We start from the raw sequence: 20,196 nt of genomic DNA, 5'->3' as shown, positions 1-20,196 counted from the left end.
CTCATCTGCTAGCATTACAACCATTTGGATTGATAACCCTTTGTACTACAACTGCATTGGCGCCATTGCCATTTGGTTGAATTTGCTACGTTTAGGATTTCAGCACTTGCTAGATCAAGTTCTATAATTTACTTTGGTTAGTTACTGACTTGTTTACATTCGTATTTGTTTGTCTTGCATTTCAGGTACAACCCGAGCACCCACCCGACCCGTCACTCGATCACCTGGATCAATTTGACCCTCTTGTACACACTCGGTCAACTGTTTGTGCATGCAAACACAATCCAAAGGTAGCCAACACTTGAGTCCTTTCATCGACAGACCTAGGCTACTACGTCAACAACAAGTCCAGCTAGCACAACCAACACTAATTGAGGAGGATATGAACGGTCCACCAGCTCCTCCAGCGAGGACCAACATAGGAGCAGGAGATGCTCCATCTACTCACACTCAAAGAAATGGCATTGTGCCACCTGCTGTCCAGAACAACAACTTTGAGATCAAGAGTAGTCTCATCCAGATGATACAAAGCAATAAGTTTCATGGATTACCAATGGAGGACCCGCTGGATCATCTAGATGAGTTTGATAGGTTCTGTAGCCTAACTAAGATAAATGGAGATACTGAAGATGGATTCAAGCTCAGGCTTTTCCCATTCTCTTTGGTAGACAAAACACACATCTGAGAGAAATCACCCCCCAAGGAGTCCATCACCACCTGGGAAGCATGCAAGAAGGCTTTTCTAGACAAATTCTTCTCCAACTCCAGAACTGCAAGGGTGCAAAAAGTTATCTCCAGCTTTGTTCAGAAGAGCAATGAGACGTTCAGCGAAGCTTGGGAACGTTTCAAGGGATACACTACCAGATGCCCTCATCATGGTTTCAGCAATGCTTCATTGCTATGTACACTATACCAAGGAGTGGTCCCAAAGATACGGATGTTGCTGGACACCGCAATCAATGGAAACTTCCTCAACAAGGATGTCGACGAAGGTTGGGATCTAGTGGAGAACTTGGCTCAATCTGATGGGCATTACAATGAGGAGTACGATCGCACTGTGCAATCCACTGGAGAGGAAGATGCCAAGTACAAGAGGGACATGAAAGCCCTAAATGACAAGTTGGATAAGCTCCTAAGCCAGCAGCAGCATGTCCATGCCATCTCAGAGGAAGATCAGTTTCTGCAACAAGATGGGGAGAATGCTCAGCTTGAGGATGTGAACTACATCAACAACCAAGGAGGCTACAACAAGGGGTACAACAACTACAAACCAAACCCGAACCTGTCCTACCGTAACCCCAACGTTGCTAATCCTCAAGACCAAGTCTACCCATCCGGAGTCCAAGGGAACCAAGGCCAGCAAAAGCCTTTTGTCCAATACAATCAAGGCTACGTTCCTAAGCAGCAGTACTCTGGCAACTACCAACCAATTTCACCACCTGGATTCCAACCACAGCAAGGCCTGCAGAACCAATCCCAAGAAGCTGATCTACGCTGACTGATTCAACAAATGATACACAGTCAAGCATCGGCTGCAATGGACAATGCCAAACGTTTTGCTGAGATGAGCAACAAGATCAATACTGGATACAACAATTTGACTGGTAAGTATGACTCTCTCAACACCAAGCTGAGATACCCTCGAGGGCCACCACAACAACCAACCACCTCCAAAGATCAACCAGCTTCCAGGTAAAGCTGTTCAGAACCCAAAGGATTATGCCACTGCTCAAGCCATTTTCCTTGATGATTATTATGAGGACTACCTCACTGAGGACATTGATGTTCAAGATGGGGAGGTTATGGATCACTATAAAATAAATGAGGCCAAGTACTACATATCCAAGTACGAACCCGAGCCATTACCCGATGAGAGTGATCGAGTTGATGATTGAGCACTGGTTCGAGAATCACAATCTGAAGAACTATCCGAGGCTGAACCTGATGTCACACCCGATGGTGGTAATCGGATGATACATCGTGTAGATGTTCAGATGGCAGACCAACCTAAACTGGTTGAAGCAGCATAAGGGAAACTAGAGGAAAAGTTCAATGCTGCTCTTGACATCCAATTAGAAGCGCTTGCAGAACGTATGGCCAAGCGAAAGGCTCCACCTCCTAAGCTCTTGCCAACACACGAACTTCAAGAGGAAATCATCAGGGAGGCAGCTCAGCTGGAGATTGAGGTTAAGGAAGCTGTCAAGGAGATTGGTTATAAAATTCTCAAGAGTGGAGTATGCTTAGACCCTGAGCTGCGAATCGAGGATAAATTGGAGGATCCTGGCTCTTTTACTTTGCCATGCTCGATAGGACTTCGGATTTTCAAAAATTGCTTGTGCGATCTGGGAGCTTCGATAAGCATCATGCCGCTATCTGTTGCTAACAAGATGGGGTTCAGCAGTTTTAAACCAAGTAGTCTGTATTTGGTTCTAGCTGATAAAACAATCAGACATCCCATTGGGATCCTGGAAAATTTGCCTCTCAGGATTGGAAGGATGGAAGTCCCTACTGATTTTATGATCCTTGATATGGATAAGGAACCAGACGATCCACTGATCCTAGGGAGACCATTCTTGGCAACATTAGGAGCAGTGATTGAGGTTAAACAAGGCAAGAACAGAATTGAGCATGGAGAACATTTCTAGATGGATTTTGATGTAGAGAAAGGAATTAAAAGGCCAACCATTGATGGTCAAACCTTTTTCACTAAGACAAAGCAGAGAAAAGTCAAACATCTTGAAGAATTCAACACTACATTTGTTGTGGAACCTGCACAAAACTTGGAAAATCCATTGAATGAACCTGCTACAGAGGGGAGGATTCCAGAACCTCTCCCTGCCAATACCCATGCTTAAAGAGCATAAAGAGTCAAGCTTAGTGACTTAAAACAAGCTCACTTGGGACGAAGTCCCAAAGGTATCTTTTTATTTTCTTAATTTTCTTTTAATTTATTTATTTGTTTACTTTGCATTATTTTCGATTTTTACATATTTCTGATAAAAAAAAATTAAAGAGAAATTTTGGGGAAACCGAGGCTCTATCCGAATCCGTACCCGACGCGCCTGGTCGTGTTCCCCATCGAGTGCGAGTGGAGTCCGAATTCCACAAAACCCTAGCCCACTCTCGGTGAAGCCCAAAAAGCCAACCTTGCCGATTTAAGGAGCCTTAACCTCACAACTCCATAACTCCCTAAGTTTTCTCTAAACCCTAAACTATTTGTCTTCCAAACTCCTTCTCTCTCTAGAAATCAAGTTTTCTTTGTTTTTGTGGACTAACCCTACTAATCTCGGCTTAGTCTCTGTTCTAAAGTTCAAAGATCCAACAATGGCACCAAAGATGAAGACCTACCAAAACAAGGGGAGCATATCAACCTCCGCTGCTGCTAGAACCGAAGGTGATACCGCCGAAGCTCACGATTCACAAGGAAGGGGAAACGTTCCACATTCCCAACCGTCGGCTGGACATTTCGCATCCCCAACCCGATGCACGACCCGATCCGCCACCCGAGAGGATGCTCGAGCAACCGATCGTGTAGAGACTCGTATTCTCTGGCACGATCCTGTAGCTATCGCAGTCCGCCGATCTCCTCGACGTAGGGACCTGTCTACGTCTGAGAGAACCGTTACCGACCCGATGGAGGTCGATTCTGATGTCGGTGGAGGAGAACCAGAGGAGATCCAAACCTCGCGGTTAAGGAGCACAGCTGCAGTTGCAAGAGGGAAGAGACCAGCCTCTGAAAAGGCTGAGAAGGTAGCCGAGAGAGCAGCTGAGGAAGAAGATCGAGATTCAGAGGAGGAGTGCCATGACCAAGAAGAGGAAAAGAGAGCACGCACACGCCAAGCTTCGCGGAGGCTAAAGCAAAAAGAGGTGGAGACTCCGGTCAAGCTTTTCAAGGACCTCCGCAAGATGAGCTTTGTAGGAACCCATTTCCCTCACCGTGAAATAATGAAGCAGTTGGGAATGGCAAGAGACGTCAAGTTCCTGTTCGACATGTGCCACCTGGGCAAGATGATGCAAACCAACCTCGAAGCTTATCAGGAGGAGACGGTTCACTTCCTCTCCACACTGCGGTTGCACTATTTTGAAGACCACCCGACCCTACTACTGGATGGGGGGGATCGGGTTCATCACCTTCTCCGTGCGCAACAAGGAGTACTGACTTACATTCAAGGAGATGGAGAAGCTGTACGGTTTCGAGGCTGGGACTGGAGAGAACATGAAAGTGAGCAAGGAGGAGATGAAGGCCCTAAGGCTGACAATAGGCGACAAGCTTCCTTACAGGTCTACAAGCTCCAAGTCTGCTCAAATAAGGAGCCCTGCACTCTTTTTTTCTAGAAAGGAGACTGGAAATGTGAATGATCATGAGCTACAGCTGCTAGATATTGCCTTGTGTGGAGTCTTAGACAATGCTAGGGATGGTACACCGCTAGTCAGAGATGCCGCGGACACTAGTATGGTCTTTGTGCTGCTCGATCAGTTCCTCTACCGGAATTCTTGGGCAATGAAAACTGAGAGGAGGGATGGAGCTGAAGAGATCTCCATTGGAGGATTGGTCACACCAAACTTTGTAGCCTGCGATGTGCCCTTGAAGGGAGTGATACATGAGCCGAGGTGGCTAGACATCGACTACCTCACGCTGGCGAGATTCTTGGCTTATGAGAGGCCAAATGATATGTACTTGTTCCAGTTTGTCCATCCAGCTGCATGGGCAGCTCAAATGATCCTATCCAACGTCGTGACTACCAAGGTCTGGCTAGGGAACAACATAGACTTCACACCACCTTTGGAGGAGCTGTACAATCCGGAGGAGGAATCCGAAGCTGAGGGAGAGCAAGCGGAGCAAGGACAGGGAGACAACTCGGATGAGTATGATTTTGAGGATTATGTGTGCTCTCAAAAGCAACCTGTTGGGATGAGGGAAGCTCACAAGAGGATCAGCTGGCTGAAAAGGATGAACAAGTTCCTAGCCAAGAAGGTAAAGGACCTCACTGGTCAGTGAAGGTAATGGGAGGAAAGATCAAGGAGCTGCAAGAGAAGGCAAGATGTGGCTCAGCTCCCACTTCAGCTTATGCACCCACATGGATGGGGAGGAGCGGACCATTAGGAGGAATACGAGGATTAGCACCTTCAGAGCCGCACATGGCATCCTCCTACGAGCCCCAAGCAGAGGAGGGAGTCACGAGATCCAAAAGATCAAGGAGAAGCCACTCAGACGCCTATCCGATGCCCGACACGATGGGGTACACGATGCCTTATCCGATGCACCCATCGAGCACCCATCCGGGTGACCACTCAGGTACTTTCCCTCTGCCTTACCAGATGCCGTATCAGATGCCATACTCGATGCACCCTGCCAGCGGCTATATGGGTGATCATTCCGAAACCTCTCCCACCATATCCGATGCCATACCCGATGAACTACGCGACGCCTTACCCGATCAACCCCTTGGATGCTGGTCCGAGCAGGTCGTCTGTGCGCATAACCGAGCTCTCTGATGAGTGAACCTTGGCGCCTGCTGAAGCCGGTGGCGACCCTGGCTACACGTTTTCAAGTATGGAGGCTGCTACAACTTCCTTCTTCACCAACCCATGAGGTACCATATTCATCCACCTTTGTAAATAACATTGCATTTAGTTTCATTTCATTATGTGTAATTCTTGGATTCTTTTTCAGACTTTTATTTACACAGGGACTGTGTAATTTAAGTTTGGGGGAGGGTCCTAGGATGTATATAACATTGTGTTTTATTTTATTATTTCAAATTTTTTGCATACTAGTTTTATTCATTTAAGAAAAAAAAAAAAAGTGTTCATGTAGTTGCATGTTCATATTAGGATTGAGTCTAGATTGCTTCATATAGGATTGTTGCATATGCATTTTAGGAGACAATGATTAAAACCACTTTGTTTAAATGCCAAACCTTAGGATTGAAGCTATGGCTAGCCCTTAATCACAGTTCATTGTTGCTAGATCAATCTTTGGAAAAAAATGAAAAATCTTTGTTTAGAACCTTGCATCTTTTGAACGCTTCCTCCACTTGCTTGAACATTGCATCATCTCTATATTATATGACTTAACCTGAACTTCAAAAATTTCTTGCTTATGGAATTTAAATACTTGCTCATGGTAACTCAAAATCGGGTTAACACACCATTTTTACCAACCTTTTCGTTTAACCCGATTTGTTTTTCCATACCCTTGAACCCAAACCTTTCTTTCAAGCCTTTTTGTGAATCGTTGAGTGAGGCCTTTTCATTGTGCTATAGGTTGTGAAACCTTGAGAGTATTGAGAACGACAAAGAACTGGCTCTTGTTTTAGCTGAGTTTAGAATCATTGGACTAGCTAATAGGATCAGTTTTGAAAGATAGGTGGTTAGCATGATTATTTGGGGTTGGGTTGAGGAATAAAAGAGAAATTAAAGAAGAAAATCTCTAAGGTCCGATTCAAGTAGCTCTAAGTCTCTAAAAAAAAAAAGAGAAAGATCCTGCTATAGTCACTACAAAAATAGGAATATTATTAGGAGTTTAGCTTAAAAAAAAAGAGAGAGAGCTAGATGTCTAAAGTTTAGACCTTAGGGATTATAAAAAAAGGGGGAAAGAGTTAAAATCAAGGATGTGTGTAATTTTATTCAAGGGGGTTTGATAAAAAGAAAAAAAAAAGGTTAATGAGAAAAAGGGTAGATTATCAAGAGTTAAGCTTTGTTTGCCCTAATTGTTCTCAATCTAGATAATTTTCACAACTGTCTAGCATTCCTTCTTTTGAGAGTAAGCCACCCAAAGAAATTGTTTTAAAACCACTCTACCAAAAGTCTTACCCTTAAAACCGATTGATTCACCTTCCATTTGCAAGAATTTGCCAAACACTTTAATGAATGTGAAAGAAATGTTCTTTGGAATTGCAAGTCTTTACTTTTAGTTGGAGCTTGAATCCTTCGCTTAGCTCAAAAGGTTATGAGTCCCATTTTAGAACCGCACCCTCCTACTTCCTTGCTAGAGGACTAGCAATATTTAAGTTTGGGGGTCTGATAACTCTCTAATTTAAATGTTTTTAGCATCTCTTTTTGTCCATATCTTGCATTGTTTTCAGCCTAACCTTTAGGTCATTTACTGTAGGAATCCACATTTAGACCATTTAGGGTGTTGTATTCTTGTATTTGCATATTTTGGATGAAAACAGGTACTTAAGAGCCAAAAATGGAGAGAAACAAGGTCAAATCCGAGCATGTATCCGAAGATGGGGAGAACAGTCCGAACACCAACCCGATCGAGGAGGAGCTAAGAACAGAAAGAACAATCCGAGGACCTACCCAAAGAGCAACCCTAGCACATCCTCGTGCACCCATCGAGCAGACCCTCGGGCAGGACTGGGAAGCTAGGGTTAATGGGTTTCCATATATAAACCCCCTTCTTCTTCCACTCGCCCTAGCACGTCGCAGACCCTCAGAACAGAGAGCGAGAGCTTCTGGGAGAGATTGAGAGCGACTCAAAACTCTTTTGACTTTTGTTAGGATTATTTTTATTTCTTTTTGCATTTTCTCTTAGATTTCTACTCTATACTCTTCTACTCTACTTCTTTTTTTATTATAATGCAATTTTCGTTTATCTATGCTTTTATGTTTTCTGCAATGAGATCTGAGTACTGTAGTAAAGTTTCTAGGGATGGGATAGACGATTTTGTGTTCTTGATCGGTTAGGATGTGTTAGCTTTTATATTTATGTTTTATAAATTCCCTTCTAGATTAGTGTTCTTAATGCTATCAACAGACCAAGAGGTTGAGATTAGATCTAAGGTGTTTTACCATCAAGATGTGTAGATGAAATGCTTGAATCAATCAATGCTAGAGATATACTCACTTAGCCTAAGAGATTAGATGAGTAAGGGGTTTATTGACAATAATGGATCGGTTTGTATTGCCTGCTTGGTCATGTTTCTCCAATGAGAGTTGGGTAGGAAAATGATTAAGGTTGATTGTTTCTATCACGAGAGTGTTTTAACAAGATTTTAGAGATTCATTGTCTAGGGAATATCTTCTTGAGGCATGTAGGACATCCGTACTGGTTAGGAACACTTAGGAGTCGAATACCCCATCCTTTTAGGAGCTTTCGTATTTATATTGTTTGCATTTTTATTCATAACTCGATCACTTACCCGAACAAGTACAAGATCACCTGCTTTGAGTAGCCATTCGAGCTGTTCTTGCTTATCTTGTTTACTCGATCACCCCACCCGATCATGTACTCGAATGCTTGCATCGAGTGCTTAGGTCGTGTGGTTCTTGTTCATTTGTTTTATTTTAATCATTTTAGGATTGTTAGATCAACCCCATTGATTGCTTGGCTTGACTTGCATAGTTCTGATCATATCTCATCTGCTAGCATAACAACCATTTGGATTGATAACCCTTTGTACTACAACTGCATAAGGAATTGATACCCTGGGTGAAAATCCTAGTATCAACCTCCATTGTCCAGCCATTGGTCTTGCGATCTATCACCTCTGCTGAGATCTGGCGTACACTTGCCGAAACATTTGCGCAACCTAGTCGTGCTCATGTTCGACAGCTCCGCACTCAGATTCAACTTTGGAAGAAAGGTAACAAATCGATCGATGAATATGTTCGTGGTCATATTATGCGCATGGATGAGCTTGCTCTTCTTGAGAGTCCTTTTGCACATGAAGAGAAGATTGATGCTATCATTGCCGGACTCCCTAAGGAGTATAAGCTTGTCATTGATCAGATTGAATGCAAGGATACACCGCCGACTATTCCGTACATTCATGAATGCCTCGGTAATCATGAAGAAAAGCTACCCTCCATGAACACCGCCACAATGTTATCTCCATTTACGGCTTCTGAAAACGCTGTTCAGTATAACAACAAATCCTCTGTCAACAACCAGTCCTCTCGCTCCAACAATAAAAATATTTGCAACAACAACAACTATATGGATTCAAAAACAACCAGTGGCAACATTCAAATCGGTCTAACAACCATCCCTCCAAACCTTACTTGGGAAAGTGCAACAAGCTGGGTCACAGTGCCTAACGATGTCCGCAATTTTAGTCGGTCCAAACCACCACAAGTCACGCTCCTCTTAGTCCGTTCAAGCCATGGCAGCCTCATGCCAATCTTGTTGTTGGTTCTTCCTCCACAGCTAACCCATGGATCCTTGATTCTGGTGCTACTCACCATCTCACATCCGACCTCAACAACATTGCTCTTCACCAGCCCTACAATGGTGGTGACGATGTCATGATCGCTGATGGTACTAGTCTCGCCATCTCACACACCGGTTCCACACTTCTTCCCTCCAACACTCGTTCTTTAACATTGAACAAGTTTCTGTTGCATTTTCTCCTGCGGATTTTCAGGGGAAGGATCTCAGTACGGGGGTTCTGTTGCTCCAACGGAGAACTAAAAATGGACTGTATGAGTTGTCGGTAACACTTTCTCAAGCTGTGGCTCTTCTTTCTGCATCAGGTCTAATGAGTGATCTTAATAAGTGGCATTTCTGTTTGGGACACTGTAGTGACCCTCACTAAAGGATAAAATTTTATTCAAGGAATTTATCCGGAAGGGCTCGAAAGGGAAGAAAAGACGAAGTAGATAAGAACTGCCAAGTTTCGTCCGAGGAAAAAACGGATTGAGCAAAATGCTGATCAGTTAGCCTACGGACGTACGTACGGGCATACACATTACACGCAGGACAGCGTACGAAGACGGGACGATCATGCAGAGGGCACCGTGAACCAGGAAGGTTGCGGGAGACGGGAAGGAACCCGCTAAAATATTATTTTAATCTTGAAGGGTTAGTGGGATTAAAATAATATTTAAATTATTTAATAGATTTTTCCACTAAGTATATTTAATTAAAGGGAGTTAGTTGAGGATTAATTTAATGGGAGAATCGACTAAGCGGGGAGGAATATTCCTTTTCCACTCATCGCATGTAGAGAAGAATGTGGTGATGACACCTCACCTCTCTCATTTTTGTAAGTGTTGAAAATTAAATGTGGAAGCGACACATACCCCTGCGTGTGGCATAAGGAGCTCGCCCACACTCCCTATAAATAAGCTTCTCATTTATCATTTGGAGAGAAAAAGAGAGAGCTACGCCCAAAGGCTGGTGAGAAAAGAGTGAAGAAGAAAAGAGAGAGTTTCGTCTAAGTGTGAGAAGAGAGAGTTGTGTGTGCTTCATCTATGGGAAGAGTTGTTGCAGCAAAGGGAAGATCGGGTTGCAAGAGCTGAAGATCTGCAAAAAAATCTGTGAGTTTCAGGAAGCATATAGTTCGATTTAGCTTGGTATGGTAGATCCAAGTTAGAGTCGATTTTGCATGTGCATATAGTTGCATTATGCTTGATTTCTTGTTAGTTTTCTTGAAGTTTTGCATTTTGGTTAAGAAATTCCATGCCAAATCTCGAGGGTTGATGGGGAGATCCGCTTGATTGATGTGTTGCATGTGAGGTTCCATGGTAGATCTTGAGCGTTGGGATGGATATCCGCTTGATCGATCTATTGCATGTGAGGTTTTCCCCTTTTAGATCTCAAGCGTTGATGGGGAAAAAAATCCGCTTGATTGTTTGTTGCATATGAGGTTGTCCATGGGGAATCTCAAGCGTGGATGTGAATATCTGTTTGAATTTATTTCTCCCATGCGAGTTTAACCCATGGTGGATCTCGAGCGTGGATGGGATGATCCGCTTGATTGATCCATTGCATGTGGATTTTGTGTGGTTGCATGTTGCATATTGTTTGTTGCATGTTGTTTTTGTTTAGGTTTATGGTTCTTTAAGATCATAAACCTATAACCTTAAATGTTGGATTGGTCTTAGTGTGTGGCGTTCGTGACGGGGAGGTTCGGGCAGCCATAAGCGAACTAAGAATGAAGATATGTCCGTCCTTACCCGCAAAGCCGTTTCTACATACAAACTAAAATAATCTTGCATGTGGTTGCGAGGAGCTCGATTTTGGCTCTCTACCTTGATCGATGCTATACACGACGGTGTATTAGGGTTTTTATTCTGGTTGCATGCCTTTATGGTTGTATTCAAAGATAAAAAGGGAAAAGAATGGGAGACGGAATATCTGGGCCCTAGTAAAACTTGTTTAAAAATCTTTCTTTTTATTCAAGTTTTGCATGTTGCATTGGTTGCTTGTGTGTGATTGTTTGCTTAGCTTACTTCCGCATGCATTCTCTAATTGATTGATTGATTGCTTGATTGCTTGATTGTTGTGTGGTGATTGATTGATTCCTTGTGATTTGGGGTGGGGTTTGGGAATCTAATCTTCTGCAGAGACCGCTGAGACTCACTAAGTAATCTTAGATTATTTATGATAATATTTTGTCCTGCAGGTAACCACTAGAGGGTCTAGAGGTCGTGATGTTTGATAGGAGTTCGGAGTAGTTTTATTTTGTGCCTTTGTGTAAAAAGAAGAAGTATGTTTCTTCCTATTAAAATTGTTATGTAAGATCTTTTTGGCAATAGGCCTGACCACAATCGTTATAAGTTTTGTTTTGTGACATATTAATAATAAATAATATTCGGTTTTAGATTCGAAAGCGAGTTATGTCTGAAGTGACCAAGTTCGGTTTGGCTCAACACTTGGATATCATGAGGGTTGAAAAGCCTAAGTGATGTCTAAAGTGGTGGGAATATCATCGATGGACTGGCTAAGGGTCGGAATGTGTTTTAGAACCTTGGTCGGATCGTTGATGAATATTTCCTTAATGTAGCGTCCGGGACTGTTCTAGCCGGGATTGCTTAGGAATGGTTCAGGGGCGTTACAGACACCCCTCTATTTCTCTTTTAAACACTATTGTCTCCAAATTTTCACTTCCAGTTGCATCTTCTTCTTCGAAAACTTTATCATGTTTCGATTGTCCTATTAATAAAAGCCACAAATTACCTTTTACTCAAACTTCCATTGTCTCTTCTCGTCCTCTCCAATATATTTACACTGATGTTTGGACATCTCCCATCCTCTCTACAGAAAACTACAAATATTACCTTGTTCTTATTGATCACTTCACCCGCTACACTTGGTTTTATCCATTACAAAGAAAATCGGATGTCAAAGCTGTCATTATTGCCTTCAAAGCCCTTGTGTAAAATCATTTACAACACCGCATCACAACATTATTTTCTGATAATGACGGAGAGTTCAACGCATTAAGAGAATTTCTGTCCCTTAACGGCATCTCTCACCTGACCTCACCGCCTCACACTCCATAACACAATGGATTTTCGGAATGAAAACACCGACATATCGTAGAGAAGGGTCTTAACCTTATGACAACAGCATCAGTCCCTAAGGAGTATTGGCCGTATGCTTTCTCCAATGCCGTGTACTTGATCAATTGCATGCCCACTCCAGTCCTCTCTCTCAACTCACCATATCAAAAACTGTTTCAAAAGTGCCTAGTAATTATGAGAAGTTGAGAGTGTTTGGTTGCATGTGCTTCCCGTGGCTTCGACCATATACACGTCACAAGCTTGATGACCAATCCTCACGCTGTGTTTTCCTTGGCTACTCAACGACACAAAGCGCATATCAATGTCTTCACCCCCCATGGGACGGATATATGTTTCTCGGCATGTTCAGTTTAATGAACATGTCTTTCCGTTTGGCTCTCCACGATAACCTCCTGTTACGGTTAATGAGACCACTCCTGTCATCGATCCAGAAGTCACTCAGATACAAGTTCCTCTCCCTGCTCGAGCAAATGAACTCCCGCACATGGATTCTCACCTGCGCACACGCCACCACTGTCTGTCTCTCCGTCACCACAAACACATGTATCGTCTTCTACGTCTCAATCTTCTTCCCCCTCATCATTGGAGCCCACTACTCCTCATATACTGCTCCACTTGAAAATGAGTTGCAACCCACAACTCAGCCTGCGTCACATGAAAAAAATATGGTGTTGACTATGCTGAAACAATCAGCCCACTAGCTGCATTGATTGGTTTAAGGCCCGCCTTGTTGCGAAAGGGTTTCATCAACAATATGGTGTTGACTATGCTGAAACAATCAGCCCAGTTATTAAGTCCACTACCATTCTTCTAGTACTTGAAGTTGCTGTCACCAAGTCCTGGCCAATAAAACAGCTTGATGTTAACAATACTTTTCTCCAAGGTGACCTAGCTGATGAAGTCTATATTTTTCAACCGCCTGGATTTGTAGATAAGGATAACCCATCTTATGTTTGTTGCCTCTGCAAGCCGATATATGGTCTCAAACAAGCACTACGGGCTTACAACACCTTGCTGAAACAGTTTCTCCTTCAAAGTGGTTTTAAAAACTCCTTTGCAGATGCTTCGCTGTTTGTTCATCACTCCAACGCTGCTCTCACATATGTCCTTATATATGCAGACGACATTATTGTTACTGGAAGCAACTCCGCCGTAGTCGACAAGATTCTTAGTCCGTTTGCAGACCGCTTCTCTATCAAGGATCCAACTGATCTACACTATTTCCTTTGTATAGAGGTAACCCGCCCTCCTACCAAACTTCATATGATGCAACGTAAATATATCCTGGATCTTCTCGCCAAGAACAACATGTCCAATGCTAATCCTGTCGTCACACTGCTACCTGACTCTCCACGACTCACCATATATACGGGTACTCCCTTGCCTGATCCAACCCAATACCACTCTGTTGTGGGTAGTCTTCAGTACCTCGCCTTTACACGTCCAAATATTACATATGCAGTGAACCGACTCTCACAGTTTATACATCGACCGACAACCATCCATTGGCAAGCAGCCAAACGTGTCTTACGATATCTTGTTGGGACGACTGATCATGGTATCACTCTTCATGTCTCCTCCCCAATAATACTACACGCCTTCTCTGATGCTGATTGGACAAGAGACACTACTGATTGTGTGTTCACTAACGGGTATGTCATTTATATTGGTCGAAATCTGGTCTCGTGGTCCTCTAAGAAATAGCATGGGGTCTCTCGCTTCTCCACTGAATCGGAATATCACGCAATGGCCGAGACTGCATTAGAGGTCCGCTCGTTATGCTCTCACTTGATGGAATTACACATCACTCTTCTCACGGCTCCCGTCATCTATTGTGACAATATTGGTGCGACTTACTTGTGTGCCAACCCGGTTTTCCACTCACTCATGAAGCATATAGCGATCGACTACCACTTCATCTGCCCTCAAATCCAGAATATATGGAGCTTACATGGGAAAAACAGAAACCTCGTGCTCTTGCACATTTCACATGTTTATCGGCACGGATATTATCCTCTCAAGAAATATATTTAATACTAAAGTAAGAAAATCTATCTCTAAAATGAATAAAATTCTTCAATTCTGATGAAAAAGTCGGCCAATCTTCAATATTAGACATCATCCTTAGGAGGTCTAAGCAATCCGTAGCAAAGAGAGCTTAATCTAAGTTCAAGGCCAGAAGGCACTCTATAGCCCAAACAAGGGTGTCTAACTCCGCATGTAAGGGATGTAGGCTTGTACGCAAACCTTTAAGCCCCATATGCAAGAATCTAGCACCGAAAGAAGCAGTCCAGCTGTATCCACTCATATCCACCTCTGCATGCCAAGATCCGTCTATAAAACATACAAGGCAATCTTGTGGGATTTGGGTCGATATGCCCGCTTCTGCTAACCCTGGCGGTATGTCTCTATTGTTTGCTCTTCTCCAATCTTCTTCTTCTTAGATGGCTTTCTCCAGAGTATCTTGCGGAGACTCAGATATATTTTCAAAAACTTTCTTGTTTTCGCCTTCCAAATGTACCATATCATCCAAGGGAACGTCCTCAAGTTTTGATCAATTGCACCAAAGTCTCTTCCACGCCCATATAGAAAATCGAGGTTTCTATATAGGGAAGATGAAGGGAACACCATAGGATGGGAAGGTATTGTCGATAAGGCCCATACTTGATGTGCTGGGTGTGAGAACTGAATATGTTCTTCTCTTTACGAAGTGTTTACTGAGCGGGGGTGCTTACCACCGTCCTAACTCCGATCTCAATGTAGAATGAAGACAATAGTGTGCGAAGTGAATGTTATGTATTATTGCTCAAGTAGAATTTTTTCCATCCCCTTTACAATCACCTCTCTATTCGTACTTATACTCCTAACTATCATTCATTTTTCTCATTAAATCCCGCACATTTCGTATTATTTAATACAATTGATTAGGGGAATCTTTGACCGTATTCTGAGATCCGGAATGACTTATACCGCTCTTCACCTCGTTCCATTCTTCTCGTTTAACGTTTAATGGGCCAGTTCTGTTTATAACTCCGGCCCATGTTCCTGAGGAATTGGCCCATGGTCCAACTCCCGAAGTGAATGGTCACGTTACCAACACTGGGGGGCATTCAAATAGCATATGATTTATATTTTTCTCCTCCGCTCCACATCTAGGACAATCTTTAACTCTGCCAATATGGCGATGATGTAGGCATTTACATGTAGCCAAGTACCCAGACACACATTGCCACACGAAATGCTTAAGCTTTCGTGATGTTTTTAACTTCCATGCTAGCCCCTTGAGTGATGTAACACTTGGCTCCTGAAAGGGAGGTCGCAAACAGGGCGAGAGATAGCTCTCGCGGCTTCGTACTCAGACTTAACTGTATAATTCCCAGACTTTGTCAAGGTCCAAGAATAACCGTCCCTCGAGGCAATTTCTTTTGATTCCCAAAATAAGGATAATTTTTTTCGGGGGGAAAGTTCCCGAAGACACTCAAGTTTCCACCGTATTGTATTGAAGTCGATCAAAGTGTTAACTGATCAAAAGTCAATTAAAACCTAATGCGTACTCCACCACAATCTAGTGGTATCGTTGTAATACTTTAGGATCGAATCCACAGAGAACAAGTATTGCACTATGAAACTATGAAGATTGAATCTAGTTAAAGCAAAAAGAAGAAATTTGTGTTTCAAGTAATTATAAAAATCAAAATCGGAAAGTAAATAAACTGCTTTTAAATCAAGAAGAAAATATTGGGCGTCGAGTATCTATCGGGAATATAATTCTTGGACTAACGAGGTTAGATGCAGATGCATTAGACACCATTCTAGAACTCAAAAAAAAAAAAAAAAAGGTTACTCGTACCATAGACATGCGTAACTAAGAATAGCAGGAGAATCATCTCTATAACAAGAAACGATTAATTCTCACCTTTTTATTATTGGTTCAATTGTAAATGAAGATTACAATACTATTATCAATTATTATGGTTTTTATTATTATTATTATTATTAGGTATAGAGCCCCTCAATATTACGGGGGAACACATTTTAATAAAAAATTTATTATTATTTTTTAAAAATTATATTTATTTATTAAACTATTGGGATTCATAAATTATTTAATAATTTTTTTTTTTAATTAGAAATTTTTGAGACATTCTTTATATACTACTTAATCTTTTAAAAAATAATTTTACCGTCACATGTGATTAGATAAATAATAATCAATACTATAAACATAAAATTAAACAAATATTTACGATTAAATGATAGGAGAATACATTAGAATTGTGTTATTTCGTTCACGCTTATTCGTCGTATTCTTTTGTTCGCATCTTTTCAACATAACCTTATACTAGGTAGTAACTCATGCTACAGCACGGGACAAAATATTTTCATATAAATGTTGAATCTGTCCCGACCATCCCGTCCCATCCCATCCTATCCCGTCTCGACCATCCCATTAGAAATTTTATGTCTCATAACCATTTTATATTAAATAATTATCAATATAATAATGTTATTAATAAATTTTGGCTAAGAAATTTAGATGAAATACATGTATTCTCCATACAAATTCAATAATTTATATAGTTAGTAGAAAGTATAATTCTCGTAAACTGTAAAATATTTTTTAAAATATCCAAAATTCTCAAAATACCTGTGTCAAGATAGTAACCCGTGCTACAGCATGGGACAATATATTTCATACAATTTTTAAAATCGTAAAATGACTAAGAATTATATTAACTCGGGTGCTATAGCACATGTGCGTTATTTTCATGTAAATTAAAAAAAAAAACCTAGACATATTTACTTTGGAAAGAGAATCACGTCCAGTACTATCCAATCCCCTCACGTCCTAACCCATCCATTCTCGAATTATTGCTTTAGCATAGAACTTGAAATAAAGAATTCTCTGATTGCAGCAATAGCCTCTGCCCCGATCACACTCCAAGACTCTTTGAAGAACTCCGCTTGAAAACCATCCAGGCCGCATGTTGTAAAATAATAAAATGATGATTACCCTTGTTGTAGCACCAAATTAATAGTATTTTAAATTTCTATCAATACTGACCCAACCATCTTGCCATATAACACTCTTCTTTAAATTTTCATAAATTTTTTTAGAAGTGTAAATGTTAATAATATTGTAAACTTTTCATATGTTTAAATTTATTATATTTGTTTGCTCCAAAATTTCTTTGACTAAAATACATGTAGTTAAGGTTTCTTTTCATTTACTGTATTTGTTTAGCTGCTATTAATAACTTAATTATATAGTTTTCTTCACTTCGAAGGAGGACTATCATAATAAAGTGAAAGATAGAAGTATTATATAGGCTGAAACTGTCAAACAACATACAACATGTTAGTTAATAACTTAATACTCTTTTCATAAATTTAACATTGAGTCTTACCAAAAAAAAAATTTACCATTGAGTAACAGATAATATTTTTATATAAACTTTAAATCGTAAAAGTGAGTTAGAATTTGTTATTTGAAATACATAAATTAAGTGTATGTCCAATATTGGTATTCAATCTAAATATTGAATTTTAGTTTGGTTTTACTTTGGTCTCGTCCCGGTCTGTTACGTCCCATCATGCCCCGTAACATTGTGTCCTGTCACGTCTCATCCATTCCTATCCCGTCAAACATTTAAATTTTCATAACCGTTCTCTATAATAATTATCCATTATAGAACTTTATTAAAAAAAATTTGGCTAAATACATGAATTCTCTATCTTAATATTTAATTTACATTTAGTTAATAAAAAAATTATAATTGTCAAAAACTCTCAATATATTTTCAAAAATACTCAAATTATTTTTTGTAGAATAGTTTATAATTTATTTGACAATCAATAATTGTGTTATTTATATAGGAAATGATAACATTGAGTAACAGATAAGTTTACATTGATAATAGCTACATTATCAAAAATTAGGATCCAAATATTCGAGAAAAATTTATTTAATAACTCATAAGAGTTGGAACAAAACCAAGGTCAGCGAAAATTGTAAACCAAGTTAATATCAACTTATTAAATCCTTGATATGAACAAAATTAGGATTAAAAAATTATGAAAATAATAGTTTATTTTCATATTTTAGTTTATTCATCAAGTTCATAAATTGATTTAGGATTATAAGTTTTAGTTGTATAAGGATATCCACTAATACTCATTACCCGTATTCATTCCGTCTCGGGAAAAATACCTTTAATCTCAGGATCGAGTAAAGAGTATTATAATTTTATTATCTCATGGTAAATGTTGAATATCAAGTATTCATTTTTTTAATATCCATCATATTATCCGACCCTTTATTAAATTCATTACTTGATCTGTAAATACCCATTTTAAAATATTTATTATATTTACCAATGTATTATAAATAAATCTTAAAGTGTTTTAGAATGACTTTGCAACTAAGAACTATATAGTTTTGAAGTTTGTAATTTTATATTTTGGGAACTAAATGTTGAATATATTCCTGTTTTATCTAATTTTATGAGTCCAGGAAGAGTAGTCCCGTCTCCTCTCGGGTATCTGTTCTCTCCATTATCCTCATGTGTTTTACATCATGAAAACTGAATGCTAATTTTTGTTTATATGTAGAGAAAGATAAACTTTATGACATGTCTTTAGCTTTAGCCGTAGGATATTTAACAAAAATTCATGATTTAACAAAAATTATGTTTTTATTATTAATTATAGTGCTTTAATTCATACTACATATTGTGAAAAAAAAAATATTCTAAAAAATACTGAATATATGGATTGAAAAATATATCAAACATAGATTTTTATAGATCTTGTTTATATTATTTTCTATTTATTGTCTAAATGTAATAAGGCTATGATTGAATAAAGGAAAATCATTGGTACATCACATTCTTGAAAGATGAGATCAATTTTTTTTAGCGCAAAAAATGAGATCAAATTAAAAGAAGAGAATCCAACAAACTTTTCCTGCAAAATTCAAAATCAAATTAATTTAAGAATTTAGATATAAAATTAGTAGTAGAAAATATAAATATGAAAACATTATATAAGAACATATATATATATATATATGATGCATGTACCTTTTTTTTTAAGTACGACTAACTGACTAAGTAACATTTGATTACGACAGTAACATTTGTACTTTTTTTTAGTTTAGTGGAGAGGATTATGCATCATATGATGTTCGTCATATTTTTCCAAAGATCTCAAAATCGCAATCTACAGCATAACATAAGTATAACAATTAACAGTTTTAAAGAAAACCAAACATGAAAATCATATAACTAAAAAATTGATTATTGCTCTTTAAGGGGTGTCTTCATCATCTTTGATTCTGACAGTAACCATCATAATCAAAACCACCGGCTATCGAATCCCAGTTCATCCACCATGTCAGATCTGGACCATAAAAGTGAAGAAACAAAAGCAAAAACTTTCGAACACAACATTTGTGGTCAAAAAAATCAGATTTGGATATGAATTCGAATTGAAAGTGGAGGGATTTTATTCATAACAAAAAAAATCAAAAGCGGCAAAGAAGCGCCGACGGCAAAACCGGCCATCACCGCTATGGAAGCCGAGCGATGCCGGAAGTTTTTTTTTTTTTACTATGAAGTAAGTTGATTGCTTGATGAGTTAAAATAGCTAATTATACTCTATATTTATAGAGAACTTAGATAATTGTGGTATTATGTTGATCGTTGAAACGCCCCAACCCGTTTTTTTTGTAAATACTATATATATAATTAAGCATCCCATACTACTTAATTAAATCAACAAAAACCACAAAACATCATTTAAACCAGCCATAACCATCTTACACAGCGGAAACGTACAAACAATACCAAACCAACATATCCTTAATACAATAACATTCCTAACCATTCTATCCAACAACCTATCATAACTCTAACCAAGGTTCCAACACATAACCAT

At 39.7% G+C, this 20,196-nt stretch overlaps 1 protein-coding gene and 1 non-coding gene across 2 annotated transcripts; both read right to left on the bottom strand.

Annotated features, from left to right (window-relative positions):
- Window positions 1-775: 775 nt before the first annotated feature.
- Window positions 776-882, bottom strand: LOC147947763 (small nucleolar RNA R71). Its single transcript, XR_015595664.1, has one exon. It is a non-coding gene; the product is annotated as a small nucleolar RNA R71 (small nucleolar RNA).
- A 13,534-nt stretch (window positions 883-14,416) lies between these two features.
- On the bottom strand, window positions 14,417-14,889 carry LOC147947762 (uncharacterized). Its single transcript, XM_087507441.1, has 2 exons — window positions 14,652-14,889; window positions 14,417-14,574 (listed from the first exon to the last, which is right to left on the bottom strand). Exons 1-2 carry the CDS (start codon window positions 14,887-14,889, stop codon window positions 14,417-14,419), a joined length of 396 nt encoding a protein of 131 aa, XP_087363567.1.
- Between the last annotated feature and the right edge of the window lie 5,307 nt (window positions 14,890-20,196).

The sequence above is a fragment of the Camelina sativa genome, chromosome 3 (genome assembly GCF_030686135.1).
Source record: "Camelina sativa cultivar CO46 ecotype springtype chromosome 3, ASM3068613v1".
Classification (NCBI taxonomy): domain Eukaryota; kingdom Viridiplantae; phylum Streptophyta; class Magnoliopsida; order Brassicales; family Brassicaceae; genus Camelina; species Camelina sativa.
The sequence above is the reverse complement of the archived record's forward strand: the minus strand, read 5'-3'. Positions and strand labels throughout refer to the sequence as shown.

Excerpts from the sequence above, each read along its gene's own strand:
- LOC147947762 (XM_087507441.1), bottom strand. The coding sequence starts at position 14,889 with ATGGTGTTCCCTTCATCTTCCCTATATAGAAACCTCGATTTTCTATAT. Across the intron at positions 14,575-14,651 it reads AATAGAGACATACCGCCAGG|AGGTGGATATGAGTGGATAC; the intron begins GTTAGCAGAAGC and ends CTTGGCATGCAG.